A 10,633-nucleotide genomic window follows, 5' to 3' on the forward strand; every position below is an offset into this window, starting at 1 on the left:
ACCATATACCAAAACCGCCAGTATATGTGTAGGGGCGTCTCCCCATTACATTGACAACAAGAAAACATCGAAATTAAAACCAATAGTCCCTAGAATTGACACCATAACAATGGCACAACCACAAAACCAAGACACCAAGCCCTCGCTCAATTGAGGAAGGACTAATTAAACCTAACCAAAACCAAACAAAAAACCTAACAAACGACAACAAAGACTGCAGCAATCAACTTTCCTCATCCTGATGCTAGCTCCAGCAACTCGGGTTCATCCGCAATAGACTCAGGGTGCACAGCTCCGGTAAGCTCGACTCCAATAATGACACGCCTTGGCCAAAGACCACCTCCACCACCAACCCCGTGGAAAGATCTTGAAAGCAATCAAGCCACCAACAATCTGAGCATATACCCGTAGGACATCAATTTCAGATCACCCAAAGTTTCCCCCAATTCCCTCTACTCACCAGCCACTAAATCCCCTCCAAAACTGATGTAGCCTTCAAAGATCAACCCAGATCTTGGTAACCCATCAATCTCAGCCAAACCAATCCCACCAAACGTCCAAACCTACTTTGACCGTGCACTTCAATCGAACTGACCAAATCATGCATCCCCAACAACCGCGTAGCAGCCCTCCACAACCAAGCAACTGTGTGATCAGAACCCACCGCTGCCACCCAGCGCCTCCCTTGCGGCTGACCACCAAAACTTGAACCATGAAGCCACCATCGCCACCGTCATAAGATGAAAGAGAGATTCTTGCCGCAGCCCCTCCGCTAACCACCACCCAGCCACGCCTGTCCGGCAGCACCCACCGCCCGCCAACGAGACCAGAGGCCACAGTCGGAGTGGAGGCGCCGCCGGACAAGCAAACGAACCAAACCCTGTTTTTTCCGAACCCTAAAACTTCCCTGTTTTCACGGACCAAAGAGGTTCATTTCTTGGATTGAGTATAGTAATGCTGTTGATTCTAGAGAACATCTTTCTTCCATATTAATGATTGTTTGGTCGATTTAGAACGCTAGGAATAAATTAATTTTTCAGAATTTACGTATTACTCCTCATCAATATTTCTGTCAGGTTGTATTGTTGGGTTCAAATTATGTTTCAGCCAATCCTAAGAACATGAATCCCAAAGTTTCTAAATATTTTCATATTAAGTGGCAACCACCTAACACAAATCAAGTTAAATTAAACTTTGATGGGTCTGTTAGAAATGGAAATACTACTGTTGCATATGTTATTAGGAATGTAGATGACACTCCTTTATTTGCTGCAAACAGGAAGTTGGGGAAGACTAATGCTCTTGTTGCAGAAGCAACTGCTTTACGGGATGGTTTACACATTGCTTTTCTTCATCAACATAATCATATTTCAGTTGAAGGTGATTCCAAGCTGCTTATTGACTGTATTCAAGAAAGATGCGTTGTTTCATGGTGAATTCAGCTTCTGGTCCAGGATATAAGCCAGTTGGCTCAACAATTTGATTCGATCGTTTTCAGGCATATTTATCGGGAAGCAAATTTTATTGCAGATCATCTAGCTTCTATGGCTCATAGTTCTCATAATACTTATGTTTGGTTCTTCTGTTTACCCCTTGCTGTGTCCCCAGCGTTTTATTTGGATCAGTTGGGAGGGGGTGTTAGTAGAAATTTTGTCCTTTAATTTATTGTATTTTTTTTCTGTCATCGAAAAAAAAAAAATTAAAGGTAAAACTTGTTTCTTATATTGTGTCATTGTCTATCCCTAAAGATCTAATATCCTTTATTTGTTCGGTTAAAAAACAAAAAAACAAAATCCCCCCATCTACCTCCCCTCTACCAATTATTGATTCAACTTCATGAGGACAGCTGAGCAATGGCAGTCTAAATAATTGTTATGGGGAGGTGGATAAGACGTGAATCATCATGGGTTTGCAACTTTGCATAATTGCACTGCTGTTCCTAATATGACAAGTTTCAACTTCAACTTTTGCTAAAAAGCCTTGATTTGGACCGGCACTTTGGCAGAGGCCCAGTTTGGGATTGATTTTGAAACCTGCTTTTGGTCCCAAAAGCGCTTCTGATAGGATTGAGGGTGTTTGGTAAACTCCAAAATCTGTGCTTCTGGGAGAAGCGCTGCTGCCAACAGCAGGAAATCAAAAGCAGCTCTGAGGAGCTTCTCGTTTCAGCTTTTGCGGAAACCAAATGGAGGATGCGGAGGATTTAATGAAACTTTACAGACTACCAAAATTATCCTTAATGCCCTCTCGAATTTACATCAAATGTCCTAATTTTCTTTGCTTCAGTTCTGGCGTCTTCCCTCTTCTCTCACTGGGTCTGACACTCTGACCCAAATCTCTTCCCTCTTCTTTCACTGGATTTGATCCAAATCTCTTCTCCTAAACAATGTTTGAGTCTTAGATCTATGGTACTTTATTTATCTATTCGAGATATCGTTTATCCCCTTCTCCTTCTCCAATTTTAGTGTTCATATATTTTCCTTCAGTTTCATCGTCTTCAAAAAATTCAGAGAAGAATCTCTCCTCTCTAAGAGGTAATTTTTACATGTTTGGGTTGGGTTCTGGTTATTTATTTGCCTCATGGTTAATATAATATTTGTATTTGATGGACATTCATTATTTCATGTTGGATGTCCGTGGTTAATTAGTTGTTGGGTTATGGAGAATCGATGGTAAAGAAATTGATTTCCATAGTGGACATCATCTTCTTGGACTCAGCCGGCTGGTTTGAACCGTTGGATGGATTGACCCACAACTCGGCCTCGTCGAACTCGAAGACTCCGTCAGAGTTGTGAATCGGGTTTTGGGTCGGGAACATGTAGTTGGGTTTGGACTGGAAGCTGGTCATCCTTGACGCCATTGATGGATTGAAGAGAGGAAATGGGTTGGTTTGGCTTGAACTGATTTATAGCTAAGAAGCTAATTTGTGACTTTATTGGCTGAGGTTTTGGCTATGAAAGAAGGTTTACTTTTGGCTCATCGATTCTCCTCTTCTTTGATTTTCGAATCGGATAATCTTCAAATTGGTCAGCTGCAACTTTGTTAGAGAGCATTAGAGAAGTTACAGTTGCTTTTCCGGCATTGGATCAATAGAGATGTTAATCAAGCACAGATCATTTTGCTTGTTTAACTGGCAAGGAGATGTGTTCTCTGGATTGGATTCACAATCCACTATCCTCCTTCCCATTAGTTCAGTTGTTTTGCTGTTCTTCAGCGTGTGACCCTTTTCGTAATTACGCCAATTAAAAATATTTTATTTATAACTTATCAAACACTCAGAATTTACTTTTCATTCTCACAGCACTTCTAAAAAATAGTTTACCAAACACTCAGCTGCTTCCCCTCACAGCAGATTCAGAAGTGTTTTCCCTTACAGCAAAATCAAAAGTGCTTCCCCTCACAGCACAGCAATCCCAAACTAAGCCAGAGTCTACTTGAAATTGTGGGAATTTTACAAAGCCCATTGACAATTAAAGCTTAGAAAGCCCAAGTGTTCTAAACTTGAAAGGGCTGGATAATAATTTTGGCCCCTTTAAATCCAATTCTTGTTTTAACTATGATATTCTTGTAGCTTTGTTAGGGCCTTAAGGGTAAATTTTTATCCCAGTCGATTTTGATGACATATATCGGCTCTCATTTCACTTGAAAGAAGACAAGAATTGTAGATGGTACTAAGATTGTTGTTACGCAAAATATTGAGTATTTATTTCATTTGTGAGGATTGATCACTTGAATTCTGGTTTTCTAATGTAAGTTTAATAACATGAAAACTAAAATGATATTACTATGGATATACACACTGTAGACTCGTAGAGAATTCGTAAAGCTCATCTACAACCTAACTGTGAAGGCAGTAACACAAGCACACTCATAGTTGGCTTACTGGCTATCTGAAACCGATCACATGAAATATCACACATATCAGTGAAGAAGCAAAGAAGGACTATGATTGCCAAAATTTAAACTATGAGGACTGAACTGCAAAATTTAACTCCAAATTGTGGAGAACAAAACATGTAACTAGGGCAATTGGAAACTATGGAAGTCCTGGTTTCCAAAGGAATAATCAGTCCAATATGAACCATCCCCAAGAACAATTACATAAAAAGAGCCTAGGTCCTAGAACAAAGAGACCTCCCACCCCCTATAGTTATCGGTTTACATTTAATTGTCTGTTTCTCTTCCTAAAATCACAGCCATTATAAGCAGATTGCACAGGTCTACAAATCTATGCAGCTAGGGAGCCACCACCCCCAAATAATGGCCCCTCCAAATTTCACTTTCAATGTATTAAAGTCATCAACATTATTCACAGTACCTTTGTCATTACTATTGGTATTATAATCCCACAGTTACCCATATTCCATGAAGTCTTTTCCTTCTGCTGGCAAAATTCCCAGCATTTAAAGGTGGTAGGTGTTGCTCTGTTTGGCAAGAAACCTAAATGAATTCTGATAGCTGTAAAATTTTGGTTCCAGAGCAGCAGAGCAATCATATGCTCTTTTGCTCTGTCCTGCAATTATCATCAAGATTTCAAGTCACATCTAATTAAAGGCCCATCTATACAAGATTTTGCAAAAGAAAGTCTTCTTCTGTATTTTTAGGGGTTAAAGATCACTTTTGGTTCTTATGGTTTTTTTTTTTTTTAAATAAAGGGCCGGTGCGGCTGTCCTTAAGCCTTGATTAATGAAACTGCCGAATACATGGGGAGGACGTTGAGCCTAAATCCCTCATTAAATAAGCATCTAGAAAACATCCCAACATAATATCAAAAGTCTCTATAAAGTATATGTATTCTAGCATGCACCAACTAGCAAAGAGTGCTCTACCAGCTACTCCATTTGCTTTGAAATAGCGGTGACATAACGGAAAGATAACTCGATTACAACGAAGCATAATTACCAATTTCACAGTTTTCCTACTATGTTGCCGCCGAAAAATAAATCCGACGACACTTAGTTTCATTCTGCCACTAGGAGGTTGCGCCCATTTATGGTTTAATCAACTTACAATTTTTGGTCCTTGCATACCACTCTTTACAGTTATTTGATGAAATTTGGCATAAAAAAAAGATTAGTAACTCCGAAATCGAGAATAACGGTAGTAAATGTCAAAAGTAGAGATGGGTTAGATTTGCCTGCAAAATTGTGGGATGGTAATTAAGTTGGTAACAGAAGTTTGTGCCAGTGAAACTATAGATAGAAAGTTGAACATTACATAAGCTGTTGTTATATATTGAGTTCTTGTTAGGAAAGCAAAGCAAACTACAAATCAAGTTACTATTACAAACTAAAAGAGTTGGTTATAATCTGGAGTTGAACAAGATCAGCGACAACCTAAATGAACCAATTCAACAACAGCACTATTATTAATTGCAGCAACCCACCAAGCCACCAAAGCCCATCAAAGCCACCACGACTCGAGAATCCCAAGGAAGCAGTGAAGTAGGAATTTTGATTCAAACTCCCATCTTCCAGCCTTGTTTTTGAATTCGATTCGAGCAATGTGACCTCAGCCCGGCATGGCTTGACCCCAAATGGTACATTGCTCTTTGTGACCAATGCATCAACGTAGCAGAGATTAGAGTTGTTCCAAGCACCAAAACGACTACCCATTTTGGCGTAAAACGACTCGGAGAATTTAAGCTCCCCTGTCAGGTTGTTCCCATGTAGGTAAAGTGCACTAACGCAAGGCAAAGTTGCAAGCTTTGGTGAGAGGTTACCTCTGAGCTTGTTGTCATTTAGACCCAAAAACCTCAACCTCTTTAACTCTGATATAGACTCTGGAATCTCCCCTGTTAACCCTGTTTTAGAGAGATCCAAAATGACCAATTTATCCATGTTTTGCCATTCTATGGTATTGAGGTCTCCACCAATTGGGTTGTTGGACAAGGCCATCTCTTCCAAGGAATGCATCTCTTGAATTGACTTGGTCAACCCACCTGAGAAGTTGTTGTTCCTCAGGTCCAAAAGGGTCAGGTTTTTCAGATCACCCACTTGAGAAATTGACCCTCCCAATAAGTTGTTGCTCAAATCAAGCTTCAACAGTGAAGTCAAGCTTCCAAGAGTGTCTGGCAGAGGCCCAGATAATGAGTTTTGGCTCAAATCAAAGATTAAGAGCTGATTTAATTCACCAAAACTATCAGGAATTGGACCTGTAAACCAGTTTCCAAAGAGAACTAGCCTCTTTAACTGTACCAAGTCACCAATGTTACTTGGTAACCCACCATTTAACCCACACTCTACTAGCACCAAAGATTGGAGCTTTCTGAGGCCACCAAAGCTACTGGGAATTTGCCCAGTAAGACCGGGATTCGATCGAAACTCCAATGATTCTAAGCTCTCAGAGAGCTTCCACCAATTCTCAGTGGGGATTTGAACTGGATGTTTGTGTGGTGAGATGAAACAATTGGAGAAGGACAAGGATTTTAGGTGCTTCAAATCAAACAGTTGGGGTCTGAATTTTGCATTTGGGGAACAACCAAGAGAGTTGTCATGAACAGGTCCAATGTTCATAGCTGTCACATACCAAAGCCCATTGAAGAGATCACAAGACACCCCCTGAAAAAGAAATTGAAATCCTATATCAAATTCAACCTCAAAAGCCTAAAACTTTGTGAAGTATTGACTAAAAAAAGTTACTGCTGGTTATGAACAACAGTACCAATGTAACAGTATAGAGAATAGTTTTATCATTGCTTACAAATTATTGAAACTATTTGAGTTTCTAGTAGTATTTGGTAACTCTTGCCGTTTTTCCTATTTTTCTATAATCATGAAAGAAAAACTGGAGATTGTGGAGAAGTCTTATCACAAGTACAAGAGTGAAAAATGAAAAAGGAATAGAAAGATTGTCACTTTGGCATTTGGCAGAACAGAAACAGAGTCAGTACAGAGTGATGGGGTTAAAGAGTAAAGGTAATAATACCTGAATAGGAGTCCATCCACAAGGATCCGGATAGAGGTCTGAACCATTCCACCATTTACCCACAAAGCCTTGAATAGCAGAGTAGAGAGCTTCTTGCTCTGTTTTCTCCATTGGAGCTAAAACTTGTTCTATTGCTTCTTCAGAGCACGAAGCAGCCGAGAAGAGGATGAAGAAAGCGAAAATGAGAACACTGATGGAAGTGTAGCTTTTCATGATGGAATGGATTTTAGAATCAAATCCCAAATCAAAATTCGATCGAAAGAAACTGGAAACAGAGTAAAAAAGAGTAGAACAGAGGAGACTCTGTTTCGTTTCAGGGATGATGAGCAAGAGACCACCCAAAAGAGCAAGGAATTAGGAAACAGGGATTGGAATCATGGATGGAGTTTTCATGAGATATATCAACATGGGGTCCCTGTAAGGAAAATCACAAGTGTTTGGGGACCCAAAGAGAATGAAGAAACATCCAAAAATGTGAATGAAAAATTAAAAGTGAGAGAAGCAGAAACAAGAAAACAGAGAGAAGCAGAAGCAAGAAAACAGAGCTCTCTCTCTCTTTCTCTTCCTTTCTCCTCCTCAGTGTTAATGGAAAAGCTAAGAAATATAGGTGAAGCAGCGAGAGGTAGAAAATCCAGAGCGCACTTCTCGAAGAGAAATGGTATTGAAAACTGAAAATAATAATTGTTAAGGGGACTGAAAGTGAAAGGTTGGATTAACCTTTATACAAGCTCTGCTTTGCATTGATTAACATGTATCTTTCAATTTATGTTCATTAAAATTGCCTGATTTATTGGATAGTTAAAAGGGGATGGTAGTTGGGAAGGGATGTTAGGGTTTTAGGGTTTAGGGGTTAGAAATAGGGGGACCAGTTGTCCATGCAAAGCAGAGGTGTATGTAATTGCATGCAGGACAAAAAGATGGGGTTTTATGTCTCTGGGTTCTGCTTGCTTGTTCTCTAGGTTTAGGCTCTTGGGTCTTTAGGTGTCTTCTCACTCTTCTGGGTTCTGATTTTCTGAAACGAGAAGAGGGAAAGGACAAGAAAATATTGAAGCTTTCAGTTGTTTGTGAGCAAATTCAATGGCCCCATATGTTATGCCGGTTGTTAACAACGTGGATTCGAATATCATTGGCAATTTTGCATAGAATCTTTTTTTTTTGGTCAGACTTTGGCATAGAATCGATGAGGTGGGAAATAAGAAGAAAAAAAAAGCCCCAAAATGGGTTTTGTTTTTGGTCTGAATGCCAAAATGAGTTTTAGGGTCAGGCAAGAAAGATATGAGAATGGTGGTGCAAACAACACGTTAATTTTCCGGTGTAGATAACAGTTTGTGTGTTGGTAACACTATCCATATGGTATAGGCCAAAACAAAAAAAGCATATGGACGACATATTGTATCAATTGGTTAATTTGTACATCCGTTTGATCGTTATTTTATGATGCATCATCATATGACTTATGAAATCAAATACAAAGTATCACTTAAGACTTATAAAATCTCTTGCCAAGAGCGGTCTAGTACCTTCAAACAACTCTTTAAACAATACTAACAAGTAGATACAAGTTTGTTAACATGGTTTTAATGAGATCGAGTTGTGGAAGAAAAAAAATATTATTAAGGTCATCTCATACGTCGACTCGAGAGTTAAATTGACTATCAGAGTATTAGAGGTACAAAATTATTTTAATTTAAATAATAATAATAATACAATGTGGTTAGGTTAGAGGATCTCTCATGTGATGAAACTATGAAAGTAACTCCAACACACGAACAACGCAATTAGCCCATATCCCTATGAGGCTATGAGTAATCTATAATACTTTGAAATATTGAAACTCCATAGCACCTTAGAGTTTTCAATATCGCTTCATGACCACAAGAAATGAAGAAAATAAATTATTTCCTTTACGGTGTGTTCGAATGAGAAAATTAAAAAATACATAGGAATTTATAAATAATAAATCTACAACTTCATCAATTAAAATTTTATTAATTGTAATTTTTATTGTTTGGTTGTATCTTTTTATGATTTAGAATGTGTAATAAATTCAGAAAGTTTAAAGCAAATAGAAAAAATAAAATGAAAAAATATCTTGTTTTAGAGATAATTAAATAATAAATAATTAAATATTGCAAATGAATTCAAAATGACAACTATTTTAGTGAAAATTGAAGTGAGGAATTCAAGCAATGAATTTATTCATTCTTTTCCATAGAGTAATTTAGAATTTCCAAGCTGAGAATGTCAAACAACGAAATTGGTTTCTTGAAATTTAAAAATCATCAATTTCAATTAAATTCCATTACTTTTTCCCTCATCCAAACACACCTTATAGATTATAGGAACCTAGATTATATTGATAATATAACATGTACCTCTGCTCTGGGAAGTTAAGTACACTCAGACATCAATGGAACTTGATCTTCTGACCTCACCCTTCTCATTTTACTCCAGACCATTTTTACCCACAAGAGAGAACAAGAGTAACCCATTGAAACTGGTTTTCTCTCTGTTCTCTGAGGCCATTGTTTTGGACTGCAAGTCTGAAACTATAATCTACAATCAAGTATGAAAATCCATAACAGAGAACAAGACAGTAACAATCCAGATCCACTCTTCTTCTCCAGAAAAGGAGCTATCAGTAAATTAATTATAGCAGAGAAGAAAAAAGCTGGTGTGAAGAAATTAATAAGGTACTTGGTTTGGAGCTTTTTATGCAAAGAAAGCAAAAGGACCACAGTGTTTCAGTAGTGGGGATGGGGAGAGATGGAGAAGGCTGAGAAGGCATAGCCCGAGCTCTACTTAATTGGTTTTGGCAGGCCTATGAGTAATACTAGTAAAGCCTGATGAGTCATTTTCTTCACAGGCTTCTCTTCCTGTAGAGGTCCCCCTATACAATTTTGTGTTTGTGTGAGTGAAAGAGAGTTAAAACAAAGGAAGGCGGATGGGTCTTAAAACTAGTGAACAGCTCCCAAGTTGGCTTTGCTTGACTAATCTCTATCATTTGGTCAGTTTATGTCCATTTGAACTCTGTAAACAAACCGCCAAATCCTCAAAGAACCAAAAGAGGTGTCAACTTTGTCAAAAGAAAGAAAAGAAGAAAAAAAATCTCAGTAGTAACTTTCGACTGAAACAGATCATCTGAAAACTTGATTCTGTAACCTTACTTCATTAGGAAACAAGGAGCTGTTTTATACACTTCTACAATCGGACTGCTCAGTCATCAATTTGCAGGAGCTACAGCTGGTAATGGGATTACAAGGCAAATAAGGAGAAAAGAAAAGAAAAGAAAAAAGCTAAGAGAGCCTACTAACTGAAGCCAACTCAATACAGGGCTAAAGATGCTGAAGCTAAGTCATTGCCATTACAAAGATGTTCAATAATTATTCAAGTTAAATTTGACTCATCATGTGCTGAAGAAGGTCCAGATCTTCTTCCCTATTGACGCTTGACCAGGATGATCCTCATCATCATCAGTCATCGCCGCTCTCATCACCTGTGCTGTTGTCACTCTCCCCACCTGTGCTGTTGCCACCACTAGATTCTGTGCCATTCACTTCCGTACTCAACTCTCTCTCTTCAACCAACTTCGTTGCATCAGCATCAGCATTGCCATTAACAGTGTCTTGTGGTTCTGGTGTTGCAAACTGTACCACAATAAAGAGAAGTTGCAAACAACTTCATAAGAAAGGTTCAGAAATTTCAGCTA

At 38.6% G+C, this 10,633-nt stretch overlaps 1 protein-coding gene across 1 annotated transcript; it reads right to left on the reverse strand.

Moving 5' to 3' along the window:
• Window positions 1-5,262: 5,262 nt before the first annotated feature.
• Window positions 5,263-7,654, reverse strand: LOC133710826 (piriformospora indica-insensitive protein 2-like). Its single transcript, XM_062136968.1, has 2 exons — window positions 6,925-7,654; window positions 5,263-6,557 (listed from the first exon to the last, which is right to left on the reverse strand). Exons 1-2 carry the CDS (start codon window positions 7,135-7,137, stop codon window positions 5,334-5,336), a joined length of 1,437 nt encoding a protein of 478 aa, XP_061992952.1. The 5' UTR covers window positions 7,138-7,654; the 3' UTR covers window positions 5,263-5,333.
• Window positions 7,655-10,633: the final 2,979 nt, after the last annotated feature.

This window comes from Rosa rugosa, chromosome 5, assembly GCF_958449725.1.
Source record: "Rosa rugosa chromosome 5, drRosRugo1.1, whole genome shotgun sequence".
NCBI classification, from domain to species: Eukaryota; Viridiplantae; Streptophyta; class Magnoliopsida; order Rosales; family Rosaceae; genus Rosa; species Rosa rugosa.